Source organism: Didymosphaeria variabile (assembly GCF_027946475.1).
Source record: "Didymosphaeria variabile strain IMI 356815 chromosome Unknown scaffold_4, whole genome shotgun sequence".
Lineage (NCBI taxonomy): Eukaryota > Fungi > Ascomycota > Dothideomycetes > Pleosporales > Didymosphaeriaceae > Didymosphaeria > Didymosphaeria variabile.
In genome coordinates, this window is record NW_026611623.1 from 1,114,464 (window position 1) to 1,137,686 (window position 23,223).

Below are 23,223 nucleotides of genomic sequence, written 5' to 3' on the forward strand. Positions count from 1 at the left end.
TTCTGCTTCGCTTTCTAACCCAACAATTCGTTGCTGTGTGCAGCCATTCTTGCGTCCAGTCGCTTCTTGTAGTCCTGTGTTCCTTGCCACGCGTGCAAACCTCTGCTCAGCCGCACCTTCCAAATCAGATCTACACCTCCACTAGAATACAACGTCCGCGTGAAAATGAGCTCTGTCTCCGGCGACGACGACGCCAAAGCCCCACAGGAGGCGCTGAACGACTTCTGGGAGAATCTTATAACCAAGAAGCCCGGCAAAGTCACCAACATCTTCCCCTCAAGCCTCTATGCAAACCTTCTACCACCGCAACGCCAGCCCGGCCCAGCAAAGGGTAGAAATGCCGCTGAATCATACGAAGCGGCGGCAGAAGAATGCCGTGCTCGTGTGCAGCACATAATTCGTGAATGCCACCGGACTAACGAGAAGGTGATCCGCATGGAATCCGCTAGGTGACCGCTCACTGATAGATGTAGTTCACCGATCCAGAGTTCGATATCGAAACCGATCTCCGAGAAGACAAGAATTGCCTCGAGGGTTTGATGTCATCGTACGACGACCCGCTACCTCCAAAATCGCGCGTTAGTACTGGTCGTCTGGGCGAGGCTTTGGACACTTTAGCCCAATGCAGGCTACTGGATTCGCCTACTCTGTTGGTCAAACTCGATAGGGCTGCGGGACTCTTTGATGTGCCGGAAACGTCGAACTCTGACGGACCTGGATCGGTGCATCGAATCGACTACATATTCGAGAAGCCGTCGTTCACCGTTGACAGCTACTCGAGCTCTGATGTGAAGCAGGGAGCCAATGGGGACTGCTGGTTCATCGCTGCGGTGGCCACCATCTGCAGCAATCCTAGCTTAATGGACAAGATCTGCGTTGCGAAAGATGCAGACTGCCAGGAGTGTGGCGTGTACGGCTTTGTGTTCTACCGTGACGGAGAATGGATATGGACGGTTGTGGATGACAACCTCTACGTTGACTACCAGGACTTTGACGCTTATGGTGACGACTATGACCCAACGGGTGCCAAAGAGAGAAAGTACAAGAAGAACAAACAGACTGGTTCGGATGCTCTCTACTTTGCGAAGTGCGCAGACCAGAATGAGACCTGGCTTCCTTTGTTGGAGAAAGCGTACGCCAAAGCTCACGGGGACTACAATGCGATAAATGGGGGCATCAGGTGAGTATCGTGTCCCAAGAAAGCATCCTTTGTCTTATCTTGGAGCAGTGGTGAGGCGGTAGAGGACCTCACCGGAGGCGTCACCACAAAGATCATGACGAACCGAATATTAAGTAAAGAGCGGCTATGGCAGGAGCTCAAGCAGGTGCGTTCTATTTCGTAAAGGCTTTGCAGCATTAGCTGACGTGCTTTAGGTCAATAAGGGATTTTTGTTTTCTGCTTCTTCGCCAGGCTCATACGGAGACGATTCGGATGCCAGACAAGGTCTCGCGTTGAGTCACGCATACTCCGTCATCAAGGCTGTAGACCCGAAAGACGAACAAGGGAATGAACAGAGGCTCGTCTTGATACGGTAAGAACTATAGCCCTAGGTCTTCTTCTTTCATCACTAACAGTGCCAGGAACCCATGGGTCAGTATTGACTAATAGACTCACCTGAAGACTACACTAACATCATATCAGGGGGAACGAGCTGACGCAGGCATGGGCGAGTGGAACGGTGCGTGGTCCGACGGTTCGAAAGAATGGAATGCATACTGGCTAGAAAAGCTCGACCACCGCTTCGGCAACGACGGTCTATTCTGGATGTCCTACGACGACCTCTGCAAGCGATTCGATCTGCTCGACCGAACGCGCCTATTCGACAATGAGTGGACGGTCGTTCAAAGCTGGACTAGTGTGAGTGTGGCCTGGGTCACAGGCTATCTCAACACCAAATTCGTGATAGAGATCAAGAAGGCTGGACCCACGGTTTTCGTGCTCTCCCAGCTTGACGACCGATATTTCCGTGGCCTCAACGGCAAATACAATTTCGACTTGCACTTTGTGCTGCAGGAAGAAGGTGCGTCGTCTGGAGATCACATCGTCCGCGCGAGAGGCGCCTGGTTTGGGAACAGGTCTGTCTCTGCAGAAGTCACGCTCCAGCCTGGGAAGTACGATATTGTACCCAAGGTTGTCGCTAAACGCTATTCCGATGAGCCAGACGTCTACGATGTGGTTACTAAGGTCGCGGATCGCAATCCCCAGAAGCTGAGGCAGATCGGGATGAACTACGACATCGCTAATGCTAAGGGAACTGTGCAGTTGTCGGCAGAGGAAAAGAAGAAGAAAGAAGAAAAGAAGAAGGCGGCTGAAGAGAAAAAGAAGAAGGAGAAAGAGGAGGCCGAGAAGGAGAAGGTCGAGTTTGAGACATGGAAGAAGGAAAAGAGGGAACGGGAAGAGAAGGGGAAAGCTGGAAAGGAGACGGTTGCAGGCGAAGACAAGAAGGCAGACACAACGCAGGATGAGTCGAAGACTGTTGACACGAAGGACAACGAGCCAAAGCCTGCTTCCGACCAGCCAAACCAGGAAGCGGCGAAGGACACCACCGTAGTAGACACCGAGGGTCCTAACAAAGCTGAAGAGATGACCGGCGGCGAAATTCCATTACGATCAAAAAACGATCATGCCCCAGACGACGCGCCCAAAGACGCACCTCCATCCGTCAAATCCCCCACGGCCACTGGTTCCGCTCTAGCTCACCTCACACGCCCACCACCCTCCGCATACGGTGGCAGCTTCGCCTCCGGGCCACCATCCCCAGTTCTACCTCCTCCACGTCCCCTCTACTTCGCCGACGACGCCGGCCCAGTCCCGCCTCCGGTAATACCTCCTGTCCCGGAAAGCGAGAAGAAGTGGAACGCGATTTGCGTTCTGGGCCTGCGGGTGTACAGTCAGGATCCCGCGGTCAGCATTAAGCTCGTGAAGCCGAAAGATGATGAAGAGGGCGCGTTACTGGATGTGGATGGAGCGCAGGCGGGGGCGACGATGGCGTGAGGGTCGTTTCGCTCCGTACTCAAGGGGAAGGTAATGACGAGGCTGAGTGATGGTAACGACCTCTCTTTCCCAATTCATAACAGTCGATCGTGGCTCGCGTCTTCTCTTTCCAGTGCAATCATCTCTCCGGTCGAAGCCTTCTCCTGTACCTCCAAATATTCTTCTCTTCCATATAGTCCTTCGTAATGAATACTCTTCTCTTCCCTATAGTCCCAATCGTAATTCCACCTCACTTCTGATTATTCCCTCGCCAACAAAGAATGATTAATCGACTTCCCACCCCGCCCTCCTTCCGTCCTGCACCCTTGACGCCCATCCCACGCCCGCCGCAACGACGAGCGCCAGTCCGAATATCAATATCAGCACCACAGCGTCGTCGTCGCTTTTCATCCAGCCAGGCATGCCTCCCGCTTCGCAGGTGCAGCGTGAGAGGTAGCAGCGGGGTGGGGCGCCGGAGGGGCAGGTGAGTGTGCTGGTTGTAGATCCCATATTTGGCTTGGGGAAATGACAAGTCGAGGGACCGAGTGTCTGGCTGTGTGTTCCGTTCGAAAGTCGAAGTGAAGGTGGTTGACGGGGGCTGAGATTGTATGTGCGGTTTAGATCGACTGTGGGTGGTCCGGCACGAGGTGAAGGTGAAAGTCCTTTTTTGAGAAATAAACAAACCGCGGTGCACGTGTGCGCACTTTGAGAGGTTGTCGATATGCAATTACTCGTCCAGGCGCACGTGCAGTGCTTCCACCAACCGTTACACATTGGGCGATGAGGGAGCACGAGCCCAAGAAGGCGATGTGATTCTCACCATGCTAAAGAGCGCCAGAACACCAGAGACAAGCCCTGGAATGTATCGTCGAATAGTCGCCCCAAACTCCAGCACCCGGTGAAACATATAGCCTCCCACAGAACCTCAAGTGCTCTGCATGCCCATGTACAAAACCCTACCATACTCCAAAACTCCAATGCCAGGGTATATGCTGACCCGTGTAAACCTCATGCCCTTAATGCCACCCAAGTACCCCGCTCACCCTCAGCCCAACACCCTCCCTCCTTCATCCTCGTCGTAGTAAACCTCCGCGTCGTCAACCTCCCCACACCGCGGGCGCTTATCCCTCTCCGTGATCTTCGACAGCGCCCGAACAATCCAGATAACCCCAACGAGCAACACAAGGAAGACGAGGCCGCCCAGAACCCAGGTGTACTCGTGCATCCACTTCACGAACGGGCCGTCGAGTGAAGTAGCGGAGAAGCGGGTGCATAGGAAGCACGTCGAGTCGCAGGTGCAGCTTCCCAGGTAGCAGCGTGGGGTGCCGCCGTTAGGGCATGGCTTTGAGTGTTTGGGACCCATGGTGTGTGTAGTGAGACTGGGGCGTGTGAGCTACCGGCGTGAGCGAAAGCGTGCGAGGGACGCAAGACTTACCCAGGTTGTTATAGTTCTGCAATTGTGACGAAGCTGGTGGTCGAGTTTTGGGAGCTCGAGCGGGTGGATGGGTGGTGTAGAAATTGGTTGTGTGCAACAGAAGAAATCCAGTCGACGCTTTTTATATTCTCTTCTCTGCAGACAAACGGAGCGTTGAAGGTGTGAACGCGGCTTGTGGGGTTCTCGTCGAGGTCAAAGCTCTAGCATTGGATCCTGGTGAAGGGAGAGATATCAGCCGTGTGATCAGACTTGTCTGTCAGGTATGTTAGTTCAATGATCGTGCCGTTTACAGTCCATCCCTTATATCGGGATACCCTCGCGCGTATGGGGTCCGGGCGGCCACGGAGTGACGCACTTCGTGTGAGTCCTTCTATTCTCTATCACATTTCACCTCCAACGGCGTGATTGTGCAACAACAATCCAGCGGGACAGCACTGACACGGATTCGATGCTGACATCGAACTTCAAAACATCTCAGCAGCAGAACACCAAGATAACAATATACAATATTCGACACATCAAACACCACCACACCTACAGCTGAGCCGGCTATCTTTGGTAATACTATACAAACGCTCTGGCCTCTACCTGTCCATACCACCATCTTTTGCGACACAAAGGTGCCAGGACAAAAGGTAGAACAGCACTCAGTAAATGAACGCTACAATGAACAAGGATAACAAAAGAAGAGAACCCATCTACATGCTATCACAGATAAGAGCTTTTCCTCACCAACACATGCGGTCAATGGAAGAAAGCAAAACCCTCACTCAACCTCATTTCCCCCGACTTGCCTTCCGGTCCAACTTCGGACTCCCGACAAAACTTCCCCTCGGACTCCTCGACCCACCCACCGCCGGCGTCATAAGCGGCACCCTCTCGATGCCAGCTTTACTCTCAAACACTCTCATAACGAGCGCCTGCACCGCCCTCTGGATATCGTGCGCCAGCTCGGTGCCCAATAGCCCCACAACCAGCGGCGCGAAAACCTCCACATGCTTCTCAAACTCGCCGGGCGGAAACCCGCAGTACCCGTCCAACACGCTGACGACGACAGGCCGCCAGGTGACGATGTTGCGCTGCTGCGTTTCCTCGTCGAGCTCAATGTACGACGATATGATGTCCTCGCAGAGCGGAATGAGCGCCGCTTCTGTGTCCGCGCGCGAGGCGGCGCGGTCGGTAGAGGTGTCGTGATACATGCGGAAGAGGATGCTGACGTAAACGGAGGCGGAGCCGGATTCTTGCTTGAGGAGGTTGGGCGGTTGCTTCATGAAGCCTTCTCTGAAGAGGCGGGTACGGAGGTCGCGATCCGCGTTGAAGCGCTTGGCAAAGTGGTAGGATTTCTTGAGGACGGCCATGAGGCGGAGGAGCTCACCCGAGGGGATTTTTTCGTAGACTGCGTCGTTGGTAAAGAGCTCTTGGACGGTTTCAATCATGAGGAGCTGGAGAACGCATTTGGTGATGATCTGGTTGAAGAAGCGTCGACGGGCAGCGGTGACGACTACGGGGGGTTGCGGGACGTCTTGATTTTCAGGTCGGAAGTCTTCAAGCTCTTGGGTTTGACGTTTGGGCAGTGGCGATGGCATGCGTTTTTGCTCTGCGGCGAGAGAGTTCGTGGAGTCATTTGTTACTATGGACGGTCGACGTGGGCTGTTAAGGCCGTTGATTCCAAGGGCGTTGTTGCTGGTTGATTCCTCTTCCCTAGGATTCTGGAGCGAAAGCTCTTTCGCGGGTGCTGTAGGGGTTTTCTCGCCATCAACTCCATTGAAGCCATTGGGGGTCTGTGACTGGGACGGTGTGCCTGCTGTGGCAGCCGACATCAACGCTGTCGCTTCAGTCCGTACAAACAGGTCGACAAATGCCCTGACGATCTGATTCCAGTGCCTGGGGGTGAACTTCTGAACGTTCTGCAATACCAATTGCTGCAAACAATTACTGCCGATTCGAGCAAGGGTATCGTTCTCCTGGCAAATACAGAGTGCCAGAAGATCAAGAAAACGATCGAGCATGTATTCTAGAGATTCAAAAAAGTGAGTGAATAGCCGGACCATATTTCGCAGAGCCTGGATCATCGTTGTGGAAAGCCAGACAGACAATTCCTCGTGGTTTAGGACCTTCGACATCTCCGACTTCGACTTCAATACCATGAAGATGGGGTAGAGTAGCTGCCGCCAGAGCATATCCCAGAAGTCCCTCGGGAAGTCGCCACCGTAGGTTATGAGAGTCTCAAAGAGGTAGCTGAGTGCTCTTGATCGTACCTCCAGATCTTCGCCCGTCATCAAGACATCGTGGAACGCAAACAGCACAGGGAACCAAAACTGCTCTTCTTGCGTCTGTCGAGTCGGTTGCTTGGGTATTGATGAGCCTTTGTCAGACTCTTTCACAAATCCAGCTCTAGCCGAGAGCGAACACTCGGGGGTACGCAGCATCTTCGGTACGGATGACTTCAGTAATTCGATAGCTTGTAGTGACTTCTTCTGGAATTTGTAGTTCTTGGAGAACTCGGTGAGGCAAACGATCAAATCTGCGAAAGCGCCTTGCGAGATCACTACGCCGAAGCGCGTGTTGTACACCTGCGATACATTCTCGAACGCAAGATTGACGATGCCCTCTATCAACATATATTAGCTTTGCGCAACTGACAAGACATTCGACTTACCGTATGGCTCACGTGCAGCCACAGTGAAGACTCCAAACATAGTCTTCCAACCAGAGCGAATATTTTCGCCTCGCGCCTGGATCATCTGAATGAGACAACGCAGTACCATGTCTTTGACCGACACGACACTAGCATTGCTAATGATGTGTTCAAAGGGTTTTAGAAAGTCCTTCTGAAATTTGAAACCAGGAAGCTCTTCGATTTCCATAAACTTCATCGACAGTTGTCGCAATGAGTTGAGAGCAAAGTAAACAACGTTTGTGTTTGTGTGGCAGCCGACTTCGTTGAAATGTGCGCCAAGTATTTGCCAGATGTTCGTCCATTCGAAACGAACACGAGTCATATTGTAGCCGCTAATCTCGACGAGTTTCTGCAAGCTGTATGTGCGAGGCGACTCACTTTGGCCTGAGGACTGGATCTCCTGCCAGCTGACTTGGGTCAGCGCCTTGACGAAGTCGACGATGGCCTCTCCAGAAAGGTTGGCTGTGCTAGTGAATATCCGGTCAACGCCTCTCACAATGTCAGTGGAGCGGCTCTCCTCGGCAACGTCCGCCTGGAATTGCATACTGTTCGTATGCGAAATTTGTCGTCTCCTGTTATTCGGCACATTGAGCGATTTTCGCGATTGCGTTCCACCTGGCGACTGGGTCTTCAAAACGTCAGGTACTGAGCGTTCATCGATCCCGGCCGATATGAGCTGGAAGCGGTCGAGTTGAGAGACGCAGGTTAACACCTCGCGCCAAGACTCCCGCAACAGATTGCCCTCTGTGTTTGCAATTTCAATCAAAACCTTCAGAGCTTCCATGTTCTTGGCTTTCATCTCACTCAGATTATAGAGATTGGTGAAGCGAGCCAAGAATGCAACGAAAGCTTGTCGGGCGCTCTCCACATCGAATATGCAGGAGATGCGAATGGCCAGTTTAATGCCTTCAATACAGAGCCTTACTATTTCAATGTTGTGATCCTGGGCTTGACCAGACAGCGCGGTAAGGAAAGGCATCCAGGTGACCTCGAACATTGGTCCAACGTGTTTAGATGAGGATGCAGGGATGAACTTGGAGACTGGCAGTGCCCTTGTGGTCTTTCGTTGAGCGCGGAGAAGCTGTTTGTACAGTTGTTCGGTCTTGTTGGCCATGGCCTCCGATGCTTGAACGTAGACTTCTCTTTGAAGATCTCGCCCACCACCAATCAAAGCTTGACCGACTGCAGCCAATCCTCCTTGTTGTTGAGGCTGTAAAAGTCCTTTATCTGCTGCAGCTTCTTGTTCTGTTTGCAACACAATCTCCTTCTTCGCGATTTCCTCGTAGATATCTCGAATATACTCATCCGGTAAATCGGCACCGTCATTGATACCACGGTTGTTCTTGATGAAGTCTTCTAGAGTCATGCGAGGACCTTTCATCTTCTTGCTGTGCTGATCCACATTCAGCATGATTACTGAATATGAAAGAACATATGCGGTGTCGGCGTTTGCATAAGCATTAGGATTACCGGTGGTATACCTTTCGGCGAACTTCAGCATAAATCGATCAATTTTCTGAGCCTCGCCAGGTAACCGAAAGCATTGCAGGAAACGTCGCAGAGCGTCAGTGAACCGCGTCTTGGTGAAATCCAGCTGGTCCACGAAAGCGTGCATGATTTTGATGTTTTCTTCATTGCCTTCTCCTAGGAACTCGCCAAGCGGTCCCTTGTCCACGAGATCGGTCTCGTGGAAGAACCGGGCAATGTCTTCGGGAGATTCTGATGCGATGAATCCTTCTTTGATCAACGTCTTCAATCCGCGCTTTGGTTTGTAATTGAACTCGCGGACAGCCCTTGTTAGAGCGGTCTTCTTCTGCTTCGCCTTCTCCAGTTCACCATAATCGTCCTCCACCATTGGTGTCACGGTCCCTGAGTCACCTCCCACATTTGGAGATTCGGAAATAGTCCTGTTATCGGTAGAAGCCCTGAGGTTGTCGACCGAACCCCTCAAATCCACAGTCGAGTTTCTTGCACCGCTGGTGACAGACTGTTCCGACCAGTTCACCAGCGATCGCAGAATTTCCACAAGGCCTTCTAACGACTCCTGCTTCATAGCATATTCGGGTGGATACGCGTGCTCGCTTTCATGAGGGACGTTCATCGATGCTGTGGATAACGAGGGAGGCAAAGTCCCTCTGGTCTGCCAATCCGAAGCCTTCGCTTGCTTCTCGCGCTGTTCTTGGTAGGCCTGTTGCTGCATAGGCGACACAGTGACCGGCGTGCTTGATATCTTGGAAAGATGCTCAACAACGCGTTGGTACATGTTATCGAGCGCGGTGCGATCGCAGTCGTAGTTGAGGTAAATTTCTACCAGCGCACGAGGATCAGCTGCTAACCGTCGAAATACTGTCAAAATGTATTGTTTTTGGAACGCCGGTGCACTTCTCTTGTCTAGGGTGGCAAGGTAGATCTCCTTCAAAAACACCTCGACCTCCTTCTTTAACATGACGCGCAAGTATTTAAGCATGTGCCAGAAAATCTCGCACGTCACCTCGAAGACCTTGTTGACAGAGCTCGCACCGTTGCGACTCAGGCTCAAGCAGAGGTACTGCTTGATTGCCTGTACAAACGTAGTGGGCTCATCGCCACTGCCGCTTCTTATCGTTGCAAATGGCGAAATGAAGACGGCAATATTGTTGTGTAATATGGTGTGAATGATATGAAGAGACAGCAACTTTGAGCGCATCCCTTGCGACTTTACATCCAGCGCGTGGTCCACCGCAAGGGTCTTAGTGCTCAGCCTGCACATGGCGCGGAAAACCAGATAAGCATCTTTGACAAATATCTCATCTTCTTCCTCTTCGTCTGAGCCTTCGCCCTCTTGCGGATTTGGCGAAGCTTCTACGCCAGAAACTTGCCTTGACCCTGGCTTGCCCTTTATCCGTGTAACTAAGGTCGGCGCGTTGTCGTGTATCCGGTCGTCGTTGAAGCTCATATTGTTCTCGAAGCTCTGCAGAGTGATCTTGGGGCCGGTGTGTTTGTCTACTGGCTTGTCGCTGGGCTCACCAGACTCGGGGTCATATCGCTCCTCTTCCGCATCATCTGTGCTTCTTTCGGTACCATTTGTGAATTCTGTTTCGACCTCGGCCTCCTCGGGGACATTCTCTTCCGAAGGGTCCTTGTCGTTCAATGACACGCGTGAAAGGTTGACTCTAGCTTCTTTCGCTGCCAGCCTGCTCTTGACTCTTTCAAAGACCGTGCCAACCATCTGTGTCAATGCTCCCTGCGCGACCTGCTGGTTTGCGCTCGACTTGGAAAGCAAGAAGATGTTGTAGGTTAATCGCACAGCCTTCAGCAGTCCCGCACCGTGTACTACGATCTTGTCGTTGAGGATGGCAGCTAGCAAGGACTTGACGATCTGGAGCTGCACATCCGGCGGAGTCGCTTCACCCTGGAAGCACTCGCATATTGTGTCTATAGCCTTCTCGATGAGGGGCGCAGCCTCATTGTCGCCCTGCGACTCGGAAGGCACGGAGAAGTACGAGTAGCTGATCAGCTTACCTATGCAGTCCAACGCTACTATCGAAACGGGCACTGATGGAGCCTCGGAGGCTAGCTGAAGCGGTTGGAAGAGTATCTCGGGGTTTATGCGTGAAGGGTCGCCCTCTGCTTTGATAGCTGCCAAGGCCGTTGCGACCGAATCCCCCAGCTTCTTGTTCTTCTTCGCATCTTTGGATGCAGCTATATTCTCCAACGCTGTAATTACAAAGACCAGCGAGCTCCGTGCCGAGGGTCGCGTGGCTGTTGTTGCAGCCGTGGCGGTCGTGGACTGCGAATCGGTGCGTGGACGCGTGTCGCTGTGCATGCGCTGGTCGAAGAACTCGGCGGTGCGCCGCGAGTCTGCTTCCTCTGGCTCAGGCACATTGAGTTTGGGGGTCGGGGGAGTAGGTGTGGGCATCTCCGCCGGCGTTTGTGGTGCGCTGGAAGTCGGCGGAGCTCTCTCGTCTGTGTCTTCGGATGCCGCGTGGGAGCCTGCATCTTCGTGCATGTCCTCCTCTTCTGCTGCGGTTGTTTCCTGCTGCATCTGCCCGCTCGGCCACTTGTCCTCGACCTCCGGTGAGTCTGGCGAAGGCTCTGTGTCGGCCATTATGGATTGTGGGTGTGCTCGTGATGCGCTGTGTCCCTGCGGTTGCTCCTTCTTTAGTATCTGCCCCTCAAGCTACCATTGCGGAGGAAGGCACTCGACGGAAGGCGGCAGGTACTGTGGGCTGTGCCTGCCAAGGTAATGCAACCAGTCAATAGTCGCAGAAGAAGGCCACCAAAGGTGCGCTGTACTGTACAATTCAACGTGGAATGACAAAGTGTCTTTCGCATCAGCCTCCTAACCCGTCCCGACGTTGTGCATCCCTGTCAGCGCGCGGCGCTCGCCCGTCGCAGCTCCGACTGTGGCCGTGCCTGTGGCTGCTGCTCCCTGCTCCTGTCGGGGACTAACAGCGAGATTGTCTTGGCCGGCCGCTACGGCCAACAGCTAAACACTTTGATTCTGTTGGGCGCGACAATCTCTCCATCTCCCAGCACATCGATTCTCCGACTCTCGAGCGCGGGCTCTCCTCCTACATCTTTCCCTCGCTCCTCCCGCAAACAGGTGCTGCCTGCCTTCGCTCCTTGAGTGCCCCGGGAAATTTTCAGCGGACCCATCGGCATCCCGTCACAATGCCTGCGACAATGACCTTTTTGTCCCGCGCGGGATCCCAATTGACCTCGAGAGGTTCAATTACCCTGCGAGGAAGCTTGAACGCATCGTACGTTACTCCTGCGTCGTCATCCCACGCCCAGGGAAGCTTTGCTGACCTGTCTGCAGCCGACGAACACCAGCTTTCGCAGCTCTCGCCAGATACTATGCCTCCAAGTGTGAGCCTCACATTCCTCGCTGTCTGATCAGAGACGACCGGAAAACATGAATACTGATTGCGCCATGTACAGCCTTCCCCTCGCACACGGTGGTCAGCATGCCTGCACTGTCCCCTACCATGACCGCGGGAAACATTGGTACCTGGCAAAAGAAGGTCGGCGACACCATCGCGCCGGGAGATGTGTTGGTGGAGATCGAGACGGATAAGGCCCAGATGGACTTTGAGTTCCAGGAGGAGGGTGTCATCGCCAAGATTCTCAAGGACTCTGGTGAGAAGGATGTCGCAGTTGGCACCGTGAGTTTCTCTTCCTTCGGCGGAGCATACGGCTTATGAGCTGGCATTACGCACCGGACATTGGAACATCATTTGGAAGTGTGGCATAGCTAACTTCGACCAGCCGATCGCAGTCATGGTTGAGGAGGGCGAGGATGTCTCTGCTTTCGAATCATTCTCGATTGAGGATGCTGGAGGCGACAAGAAGGCCGCTGCGCCGTCGAAGGAAGGCGAGGCTGCTGAAGCCAGCGAGCCACCGAAGTCGGGATCCGGCACTGCTCCGCCCGCAAAGGAGGAGGCTGCTCCCCAGGCCATCGAATCTGACTCCTCCGGCAAGCGTCTCGAGCTCTCCCTCGACCGTCACCAGAAGAAGAAGGACGAACCCGTCCAGCCCGCTGCTGGAGCTCCCGCGACTGCACCAGCAGCCGTTACATACGAGGACATCCCTGCGACCAGCATGCGCAAGGTTATCGCCGCTCGTCTTACCCAGAGCATGCAGCAGAACCCTCACTACTTCGTGGCCTCCAACATCTCCGTCTCCAAGCTGCTCAAGCTCCGTGAAGCGCTCAACGCCTCCTCGAAGGGCGAGTACAAGCTCTCAGTCAACGACTTCCTCGTCAAGGCTGTCGCCGTCGCCGCACGCAAGGTCCCCGCCGCCAACTCATCATGGCGCGAGGAGGGTGGAAACGTTGTCATCCGCCAACACAACGTTGTCGATGTTTCCGTCGCCGTTGCCACTCCTGTCGGTCTGATGACCCCCATCGTCAAGAACGTGAACGGTCTCGGTCTCCAGACTGTTTCTTCTTCGATCAAGGACCTTGGTAAGCGCGCGCGTGACGGTAAGCTGAAGCCCGAGGAATACCAGGGCGGAACCATCACCATCTCTAACATGGGCATGAACGCTGCCGTCGAGCGCTTCACTGCTGTTATCAACCCCCCTCAAGCCACCATCGTCGCAATCGGCACAACGCAGAAGGTCGCAGTACCCGGCGAGCTTTCAGAAGACGGCACACCGAGCGTTGAGTGGGATGATCAGATCGTCATCACCGGCAGCTTCGACCACAAGGTCGTCGACGGTGCAGTCGGTGGTGAGTTCATGAAGGAGCTGAAGAAGGCGATCGAGAACCCGTTGGAACTCATGCTATAGAGTCATTGTAATTTTCTAGGCTGTAGAAGTTAGGGTTACGGATGGAATTGATGGGGATGTGGATGTGTAAGCTTTATCTGAGCGAGCGGTGTCTTGGCAGAAATCTTGTACAATGGATGGCAGTTGATTTTACAGTCAGATTGATGTCTGCGTTGTTCTGCATAGGTCTTGCGTCAAAGGATAGAAGCTTATTTCCATATGTTCACGGATGTCACTGAGGCTTCTCTGGTGACTTGAGCACAAATATCCTACACAGGAGTCGTTCCACCTTGAGTTGATGCTTTACTGTTTGTCGAATTGTGTGCATCCGCAAAGTTTGGGCAATGCTTCGACGGTGTTCTGGAAACATTTACGATTTGCGTTTCTATCTACCTGTTTGCTAATCTGCCAGCTTGAGAATAGAAAAAAGCATCATAGTTCTAGCATCTAGCTCCCATCATCTACTCCAGCTTCAGAGGCATCTACTTGTATATGTTCTAAACCTTTGACCAGACTTTTCGAAAAAATAATTTTACTGATTCCACGGCCCACTCGTTATGGCAAACTACTTCTGTCCCAGCCTCAAAGTAGGCTTATCCGACCCCTGCGATATCGACACCAAGGACAACGTCGTACGTCAGTATCAAAACGCTTCCGCGGTTACAGCTGCGGTGCTGCTTGCCGGTAATGCCAACTCTAGTTCTTGCTGTTTGTGTAGAGAAAGAGATGACTGATGAACATATGTAGGTGTAACAGTCTATTGGGTCTGGGTCAGGAGAAGGGCTCGCATACTCAGGAACCTATGGTTGGCGAACATGGACTATGTGTGAGAGAGGTCGTGTTTTCTCGAGTCGCAAAGCCGATACAGGATCCCACAGGAAGGGTAAATGAGGATGGGTCGTTGACTTGAATACGTGATATGAAGCTTGAAATTCCTACAGACTAGCAACAACAGCAGCAAGCATCATGCCCAATCCGTCCATCTCTGCGTACCACTTCCCTATCATATCATCCACAAGGTCTGCACTCATGTCGCTTTTACTCCGCCCTACGCCACCTAGCTTCGCGATTATAAAGTCGCCCACGGTTTCGAGGCGCGGTGCGCTGTCGCTGGTTTGTTGTTGGACGTAAAGCCGTTCCCACGCCGCCCGAGTGCGGGCTTCCCAAAGCGCCTTGCTAGCGGGGAGGATGTGGTTATTAGGATTGACGATTGGGTTGGAAGGGTCGTTGCCGATGGTGAGTGCGAGGAGGAAGCAAGTCACTGAGATCCTCCGACGTGTTTCCTCGCAGATCCATTCCTCCCATGTAGGTCGCGTGTCGCGGGTATGACGAGTGCTGAAAGGAGTGGCGGTAAGCGCGGACCATCGGAACGAGAGTTTCTCCATTGTTCGGACAATGCTAGAGTTGATCTCGGAGTAGCTACGGCCGGAGATCGTGACGCGCATTATCCCGTAGAGCATTATTGATTGGAGCGCTGCTATCGATTCGCCTAGCGAGAATTCGTTCATTTTGTCGACGATGTGTTTGTGTTCGCTCTCTATGATGCGCCATATAAAGTCGTTCATGCCGTCCGAGCAGGGTCGGGATGCGAGCATGCGTGCAGTACTGATGCACGCTTCCAATTGTTTCAGGGGTGGGGCTCCGTCAAATATTCCGCCGTGGATGATGCTTGCATTGGGTAGCCGGCCATCGAAATGCAATCTACAACCATAGGGATGAATGAATGGCGGTAAGTTGTTCTCCTGCGCAATCATACGAGGATATGAATCGATAATCGACAGGAGGAACTGTCGGCAGCCGTTAGATAGGAGACTTGGGGCACTTAGTGGTCGTGTAACTGTCAAAGATGGAGGATTTGCGAATGAAAGTGTGTTTTGAGCGATAGTTAGACTTGGTGATGGCTCGATAGTCCGAGCTATGCCATTGTCAACAGTATCTGAGATTCCATGTGGGGTGTCTACAAAGATGTGTGGTAACGAGAAGTCTTTACGTTGATTTGAGTCTCGATGATGGCCTGCGGGTAGTGCGTATCCTGATTGATCGAAGACGTTGATATCGGTCAAGTCATCCAATGTGATTGGTGGAGTGTCTTCAGGACCCCTATGGGTGGTCTGTGTCTCTTTTCCGGTGTGCGCAGACGTGTGTGGCTCATGGCGGGCAATCCTGCCACTTAGGTCGAGGACAGATTCATGGTTCGGTACCACTCTGCCTCCGGTTCGATCTGCGGCGAACACTGGGGGCCGATTCCTACCGTAGGAGCATGGGAGTTGCTTATCGGTACAGCGAAAGCAGGGATCTTTGAAATCGCATTTAGTTTTGGCCGAACGGCACGAATGACAGGCCTTAGGCCGAGTCTGTTGTTGCTGAGCAGCACGGCGTCGGCAATATTTGATGTGCCGCGTGCATGAGGTTTCTGCGATGTGTTAGTCTTGCCGTATTGACACAATTGAAAGCTGTTTGAGAGCAACGTCGAATCTACCTTGACTGAATGGCTTCCTGCATAGAGAGCAAAAGTACAATGGTTCTGAACCGCGGTTGATAGGTCTTGACCCCTCTTCGCCAGCCATCCAGATAGTCACCTAAGGGTAATTTCCGGTCGCATGTGATGACCGAGCCTGCCTCAGCCTGACAGGTAGTCCATGAGCAACGAACACGAGATGGTCGCGCTTCCTCTAGATCTTTCGAGTAGATCTACAGCGAATCCTACCTACATGCTCGGATTTCCCGGAGCGTCAACAAATCCGACCTGTGAAGAGCGGCTGACAAAGCGCGCTTTCCCGGAAGTGGTATGACTAAATCCTACCGGCCAAATTCGCCGGCCGATTTGGCCTTGGGTCCTACCTCAACTTCCACCACGATACAGGCGAAAACAGCGAGCTTATGTCCGCTAGAATGAACCCAGAACTGTTCCTAAGGAGGTATAAAAGATGGTTCAGTGGGGTCGGATGAGCTGCATGTCCTTTACTTGCACTCCTCAACCATCCAAGCATCCCATTCACAGCATATTTCATTCACAAGATGTCAAACCAAGCAGAAAACCTTGCGGCTCTTGTGCCAGCCGCAAAAGCTGAGCTTGTTGTCGAAAAGCGCCCAATTCCGACGCCTGGGCCTGATGAAGTTCTGGTACGCAACCACTTTATCGGACTCAATCCACTCGATTGGAAACGCCAGCTGTCTGGAATGTTTATTTCATCTTACCCAGCCATTTTGGGTACTGGTACGTGAAGCACAGATTCCTCAAATCTCATCTTTCCATAAGCTTGAAACAAAGCACTAACGGCCAAGCAGACTCAAGTGGCATTGTCGAATCCGTAGGATCGAATGTTACCAAATTCAAACCAGGCGATCGCGTCCTTGGAGGGGCAGATGGCATGATCTCCCAGAAGCCAGAGAATGCCTCATATCAAACCTACACCATATTCCGCGCGACTTCGACTTCAAAGCTGCCTTCCAACATCAGTCTTGAACAGGCTGCTACGCTTACGACAGCCACTGTGAGGCACCTGAAACAAATGATGCTCGGGCCTGCATGGATTGCTTACTGTTTCATCTAGATCACTTCGTACTTGATGCTCTTCCATGTGCTTGGCCTGCCAAAGCCCGAACTCAAGACCCCGCCGCCAAACGCTACCGTGCTCATCTGGGGAGGCGCCTCTACTGTAGGCAATCTTGCCATTCAGTTCGCTAAAGCGGCAGGCCTGAATGTGTATGCCATCGCGAGCAAGAAGAATCATGAGTACTTGCGATCTCTTGGCGCTAAGTTGCTCTTTGATTATCATTCAGACACTGTCGTTGAGGATGCCGTGGCTGCAGCTGAGCGTGAGGGAAAACCTATCGCTTACGTAGCAGACACTATCACCTCAGTGGCGACTCTGGGCTCCGTGCAGGATATACTATCCAAATCGACAGCTACCGTGAAGAATGTTGCACACACGGCGCCCTGGCCGGAAGACTTCAAAAAGCTGGACGGAATCAACGCTGATATGGTTCACGGTGAAGAGGTCTGGTACAAGCCTGACATGATTGAGCTAGGCTCTAAGGTCTTTAACGAAGATCTTCCGAAATGGCTTGAAAGTGGAGTCATCGTACCACCGCCTTACCGTGTGGTCGAAGGTGGTGTCGGGAAGATTCAGGATGCATTGAAAGTGCTCCAGGCGGGAGTGAGCAACCAGAAAGTGGTGGTGGGAGTCTAGTGGGCATTTTGTTAGAGTTTCAGCAGATTACAATTTGCTACCACTGTCATTATCTAAATCATGTACCTATAGAGCCCACAAAATGTTCCAATTTGGTGTTGTCTTCTAGCCTCTCCACGCAAGAATCTCATCTCAACTTACTTAGCAGGCGCAATTTCAGACTGCTCAATGCCAATATCTTTCTCCATACTGCTCGACTGCAAACCCTTCTTCCTCTCTGCTTCAGTTTCGTCTATCGGTAAAGGTCTCTTTCTGATCTGGGCCCACACCACTTGATGCATAGGCCTCATGAACAAGGCGTCCATCTCTTCCAGCGAAACACCTTTAGTCTCCGGTACGAACAAAAATGCCCAAATGCCCATACAAAGTAGTATCGACGCAAAGAAGAAGTAAGCACCATATCCGAGGTCGGAAATCATGTAAGGTGTACTGCGTGCGATGATGAAGCTGCCCAGCCAGGTATCCGCAGTGGTAAGCGACACACACAGCATGCGGATGTCGAGCGGGAAGATCTCAGACGCATATGTCCAGGTGATGCCCTGCCATGTGGCACAAATTATGAACGCATTAACATATACGCATACCATCGCGAGGTAACCCCAACCATCTCTGGTGACGTCTCCTCGCAAAGCAGCGGCAGCGGGGTCTGCGCGCATAACGTACCCACCGATAAACCACATGGGAATGCAGCCTAGAGCAGCCCCCCAGATGAGGCCGTTGCGGCGTCCGACCTTTTCGACGACGACGACGGTGAATGTTATCATTCCGAGGGTTTTTGCGATGCCGTAGAAACCGGTGGAGAAAAGCTTTAGGGAAGTGCCGGAGATACCAAGGGTCTCGAAGATGCGAGGAGCATAATATGTGATGATGTTGACCTAAAGCGATTGTCAGCCACAGAGCTTGCAACGGCTTCGAAAAATAAAACTTACCCCAGTAAATGACTGCAGAAACATCAAAGCAAGACCAATGCCCATGCGATTGCGAGTACCCTTCTGGAACAGTTTCTTGAATTGTGCCGACTTGTTCATGTGGTTCGTACTTCGCTCTTCGACTTGTGCGCGGATCTCGCTCATCTCGTGCATGATGTACGGATGAGACGAAGGTAAGCCGCGCACCATAGTCAGGATCTTCTCCGCGGCGTCGAAATTGTCACCCCTAGCAAGCCAGCGTGGAGATTCTGGGCACCAAAACATACCCAAGACCAACAACACCCCAGGAACCAGTTGCAATGATAGAGGAATGATCCATTGCGCCTTGTTGTTGACGTTGACAGTCTGGTCGGTGGCATAGTTGATCCAGAACCCTATCCATTGTCAGAATGCGGAATGAATGCGCCATCCATGTATCAAGCGAACACTTACCCAGCATGCCGCCGCCTTGCGAGGCGATTTCGAATATTCCAACAAGTCGACCGCGAATGGATGGAGGTGCGACTTCAGCGATGTAGACGGGAACAGTAAGCGATGACGCTCCGATGCCCAACCCTGCGATAGCTCTACCACCATAGATCAAGTTGAGATTGCCTTCCGCAGCGGTCTGGAGGGCTGCGCCTAGCAAGAACACTAGACCGGCTAGCATGACTGTTCTTTTCCGGCCAAATTTCTCAGCGATTGGAAAGGTCAACAAAGCGCCAAAGAAGCACCCAGCTTGAAATGTCGATACGATGTTCGCCTGGATGGTGTTGCGCGTACCCGTCGACACGTCCTCCCATCCGAAGTCTCGAATGAACGACTGCAGCGCCATTGTTCCGCCTATAACGGCTGTGTCGTAACCCACTGTTTTACTGTCAGTGAGCGCGTCCGAGAGGTGTAACCGTCCTCTTACTCGCAAGGGCGGACATCGAAGCCACCAGCGCTATTATGTGTATGCGCCAATTGCGCACCTCGGGCGGATCTTGCGTTCCATCTGCGTGAGTATTCCAACCCATATTGCCGACGTGATGGAGGTACTCTCAGCCTCGTAATGAGAATCTTTCAAGCACTAATGTCGTGAATGTCCTCAAGTTAGAAGGCCAGCTCTTGATTGCGCTCGCACAAACAGGCGGTCCCAACAGATACCCGCAGGCGCCGTGGGTCAGGGTCGTGGGGCCCGTCGTCTCCAGTTTCGACCAAATATATACTCGCCATATCGAATCCTTCAAAGAACAGGAAAATCTTCGGGATGCTCACGCGGGCTCGCATCGTTGCTCACACCTGCCACTTTTGTGATGGCCATTGTCTATATCCGGGGAAAGTACTTGGCGAGAGGTTGGCAAGCTTGGTGTATATGTTTTCATAGGTAGATTGTAACGAAGTCTCCCCGGAAGTTGTCCGTGGCTGCTTGGCGGGTGAAACTGAACGCGGGGAAGAGTGACGTGTGCGGGGAAGGAACGAGGCTAGTGTGAAGGATGACTGACTCAGACAAACCAACACCAGGCTAAACTTTTTCCTGAAAGACATCGCAAGATATGAGGAACTAGAGCGATGGAAATTTCATTTCTCATACTACCGGTCTGCCAAACGTTACCCGGCATTGATGGTTTGTATTATCAATAAGAATAACAGTTCGGCTTCGACGCCGGCCCCAAACATTCCACCTTCACGTTGGACGAGATTTTGATCCACACTCCTCGCGTGATTCGCTGCCCATCATAATCGTATTCCACATCTGCGAACGTAAACCCGTCTACGTCAACTCCGGGAGTAGTAACGTAACCCGATCCAGCAGTTTTACCATTCGCAAGGTACTTTTGGGTGCAGTTGATTGGTTCATCGCTTTACAAAGGGTCAGCAAATTATTTCGATGACCTTTGCGAAAAAAGACACCAACTGGAAGAAAACGATGATAACATCCAGGATGTACTCACTGCCCCGGCCAGTTCCAGAACTTGCACTTGTTAGGACGGCTGCTGGTTAGAGATGGATCGGTGGTATAGCGCAGCTCGCGGCCTGATTTATTGACAACCTGGCCTTGGGATGATATAAGCATCAAGAATTCTAGAGTCAATGAGTTCGAGACTCACCACAGTAATAACCTTTCCCCCCGGCTGGGTCTTTCGTACAGGTGTCGGCCAAGATGGGGGCTGCGAGAGCGACAAGCCAAAAGCAAGAGGATTTCATGTTGAAGGAAGGGTGAAGCTGCAAGTAGAGAGTTGATGGAGCTGTGATTTGTATCTAAGAGTATGAAAACAGGCTGGTTCGGGACGGCCGAGGTCGTTCTTTATACACTGACACCTGCCTACCAAACGCAGCCTTTTTGTGGTCCCCAGTCCTATTCGTATCTCGCACCTCGCATTCATGATCGTATAACACGTTCGTCGCTATTCTAGTTCATAGTCCAGATTCGTGCTCCCGTGTTGTGCGGCTGAATGGGAGACGAACATAACCAATCGGCATGCTGGCTTGTATGTTGCCGTCTCATCCCAGTCTTGCTTTTCTCCGGCAGTGTCAGCCCTCGGACCACGGAAGAAAATGAGCTGGAGCAGGTATTCGAGAAGATAAACCCAGAGATACGAGAATGCGGGGAGGTGGCGCAGCGCTAGACTCCGCAAGGGTTTCAATCATGCTAAATATACAATTTCAGTGATGCAAAGGTTCGTTCAAAGCTCTAGTTGTGCGGGTAGCGCAGAATAGATGGATGTAAGCCTACTGTCGCTGTTGCTGCACATGATCACAGAGTCCATGAGGTGAAAACCTTGGCCTTCAAGAACGTTATGGGTATCATCTAGCATGCGCTCTAGAGCCATTACTACAAATGCATGTCTTGAATATGACGGATGGGCTCGGAAGTTTTAACCTAGTAGATAGAGCCCTCCGCTTTCAATGCTTTCAATGCAACCATCCGTGGTAAGCTTCTCATAGACCTCAGTCACCACCTCCTCCAGCGCCGCCTTCTCCACAGTCACCACCTACTCCAAAGTCACCGCCTCCGCCAGAATCACCACCGGGTTGTGCAACTCCGAAAGCTCCCGCGTCGTTGCTCCGTCGGTAACGATTTCCAGGCCCTTCATGGCTATCAGCTCAATACCAATTCCCGTGATCTCCCATATGCTCCTCCAACAGCCTTAACTGGATCGTACTTACCGAAGATGGAATCCCGACCATTAGTGCCACTCTGTGTGTTTCCATCAACGTGTCCCTGCGAAGATTTTACACATCTACAGCAGCATGTCTTCTTTGCGGTGGTGGATGCCTTCTCGGAGTTCGAGTTCCATGCAGGGCGCGAGGGCGTGGGGTAAGAACCGGAGTCCCGAGAAGACTTGCTCGAGAAACAGCCCATTGTGTCAATACTTGTGTCTGTTTTGGGTAGCTGAGTGGGGTGCAATCTGCGTGGTATGCTGGAGAAGCTCGCTACTCTCTCAGAAGGGCGCGGTATGGTAAAATTCCGTGGGATGATATAGTTTACCAAGACTGAAGTACGATCAGACAGTAAAGATTGCTGATGGGGTCTTATAGAACATTGTTGATGGGCAAAACGACATTTTCTGCGTGCGCCAGTTTTCGTCAAGCTTCGCAACCATGGGTTGAAGTCAGGTTCCTTAATTGCGCAACGATTGAGATAGAAAGGCGCAGCTAGATTAATCAAGACGAACCTCTGACCCTGACCATGGTTTGAGAGCATCTCCTCTTTTGACTTTACCAAGATTTGAGTGCAAGCACTGACGCAGGTGAGATCAGTTCGGCAGTATAGGTTCCCATGCGATTGCGAGTAAATACAAGCTGACGTGTTCCACACTATACGTGCGGTTCGAGATGTGAAAGCGCGGGTCTTATTGATGTTGAGTATCGTAGGGCTGAAAGTAACCGCGGTACGATCAAATCGGCTCTACAACTAACGGACCCACTGCACAACTTCGTGAGTCCCTTCGAGCTCTGTTAAGCCCTTGTTCAACCAACGAAATCAAAATGACGTCGGTGTACTGACCAGGGCTCTCGGTAACCATTGATCTAGCAAGTCAAGTTACGGTCAATGTAATCATGACAATGTCAGTTTCAAGGGCTTTCGCGTCCGGGAAGTAACTGGACTCGATTTACTGTTACAGTGCATTCGATAGAGTTCCCAATGCGGTAGGGCTTGCGAGGTGCTATGCCTGTCACATCGCGTTTCATACCAAACCATCGCTTCCTTCACCAATCACGAATGTAAGACTTGTCGGTAAGTGTATGACTAATCGGAACGAGCCTCCGCTAGCGCTCGGCTCGATCCTTTCCATCAAGTTCAATGGTGCTCCGCATACCTACTCGTGCGAGATATCCTATTCCAGGTTAAATAGATTCAAAAACAATCAGGCGAACGCATTGCTTCTTTCTCAGCGCACATCTGACAATTTCTAGGTCGCTGTGACTCGGAGGTAGCAGTGATTGCAATCGAACATTGAAACGCTCCCTCAAGTGGAACCGGTGGTCTCCATCACGAATCTGTCAGTGACATGCTACCATGATCGCCGCTAAGAAGAGCGGAACTCCTTGCGACCATGATTCGACGATTTGTTGATGTACGACGCGTATCGTGCTGCGCATTCAGCCTTAAGGCAGACGGACCTCTCAAGCATCACCGTCTTGGGACTAGCGCTTGCCTAACTTAGCACCTCCACCCGATCCTTCGACGGCCGATATATGGCATAAAGATGAGCTCGGGACGATTGATATCGATATTACTGGCCATTTGGAATCTGTCGGCTTTCTTCTAATTCCAAGCACATTGAGAAAAA

The 23,223-nt window shown here is 52.1% G+C and overlaps 7 protein-coding genes across 7 annotated transcripts; 4 read left to right on the plus strand and 3 right to left on the minus strand.

Moving 5' to 3' along the window:
- Window positions 1–165: 165 nt before the first annotated feature.
- Window positions 166–1,536, plus strand: N0V89_005250 (uncharacterized protein; the record flags this gene model as incomplete). Its single annotated transcript, XM_056214027.1, has 4 exons — window positions 166–426; window positions 474–1,180; window positions 1,229–1,325; window positions 1,375–1,536. 4 exons carry the CDS (start codon window positions 166–168, stop codon window positions 1,534–1,536), a joined length of 1,227 nt encoding a protein of 408 aa, XP_056071294.1.
- Window positions 1,537–1,587: 51 nt separating this feature from the next.
- N0V89_005251 (uncharacterized protein) lies at window positions 1,588–2,995 on the plus strand (the record flags this gene model as incomplete). Its single annotated transcript, XM_056214028.1, has 2 exons — window positions 1,588–1,591; window positions 1,662–2,995. The coding sequence occupies 2 exons, from the start codon at window positions 1,588–1,590 to the stop codon at window positions 2,993–2,995; spliced, it is 1,338 nt and encodes a 445-aa protein (XP_056071295.1).
- A 2,190-nt stretch (window positions 2,996–5,185) lies between these two features.
- Window positions 5,186–11,176, minus strand: SEC7 (guanine nucleotide exchange protein for ADP-robosylation factor; the record flags this gene model as incomplete). Its single annotated transcript, XM_056214029.1, has 2 exons — window positions 5,186–7,020; window positions 7,069–11,176. The coding sequence occupies 2 exons, from the start codon at window positions 11,174–11,176 to the stop codon at window positions 5,186–5,188; spliced, it is 5,943 nt and encodes a 1,980-aa protein (XP_056071296.1).
- An 883-nt stretch (window positions 11,177–12,059) lies between these two features.
- Window positions 12,060–13,362, plus strand: LAT1 (pyruvate dehydrogenase complex dihydrolipoamide acetyltransferase component (E2); the record flags this gene model as incomplete). Its single annotated transcript, XM_056214030.1, has 2 exons — window positions 12,060–12,236; window positions 12,340–13,362. The coding sequence occupies 2 exons, from the start codon at window positions 12,060–12,062 to the stop codon at window positions 13,360–13,362; spliced, it is 1,200 nt and encodes a 399-aa protein (XP_056071297.1).
- A 914-nt stretch (window positions 13,363–14,276) lies between these two features.
- N0V89_005254 (uncharacterized protein) lies at window positions 14,277–14,849 on the minus strand (the record flags this gene model as incomplete). Its single annotated transcript, XM_056214031.1, has 1 exon — window positions 14,277–14,849. The coding sequence occupies one exon, from the start codon at window positions 14,847–14,849 to the stop codon at window positions 14,277–14,279; it is 573 nt and encodes a 190-aa protein (XP_056071298.1).
- Window positions 14,850–16,359: 1,510 nt separating this feature from the next.
- N0V89_005255 (uncharacterized protein) lies at window positions 16,360–17,534 on the plus strand (the record flags this gene model as incomplete). The annotated part of the gene is made up of 3 exons (XM_056214032.1): window positions 16,360–16,558; window positions 16,630–16,835; window positions 16,896–17,534. The coding sequence occupies 3 exons, from the start codon at window positions 16,360–16,362 to the stop codon at window positions 17,532–17,534; spliced, it is 1,044 nt and encodes a 347-aa protein (XP_056071299.1).
- A 137-nt stretch (window positions 17,535–17,671) lies between these two features.
- Window positions 17,672–19,461, minus strand: N0V89_005256 (uncharacterized protein; the record flags this gene model as incomplete). Its single annotated transcript, XM_056214033.1, has 4 exons — window positions 17,672–18,409; window positions 18,464–18,837; window positions 18,896–19,309; window positions 19,359–19,461. The coding sequence occupies 4 exons, from the start codon at window positions 19,459–19,461 to the stop codon at window positions 17,672–17,674; spliced, it is 1,629 nt and encodes a 542-aa protein (XP_056071300.1).
- Between the last annotated feature and the right edge of the window lie 3,762 nt (window positions 19,462–23,223).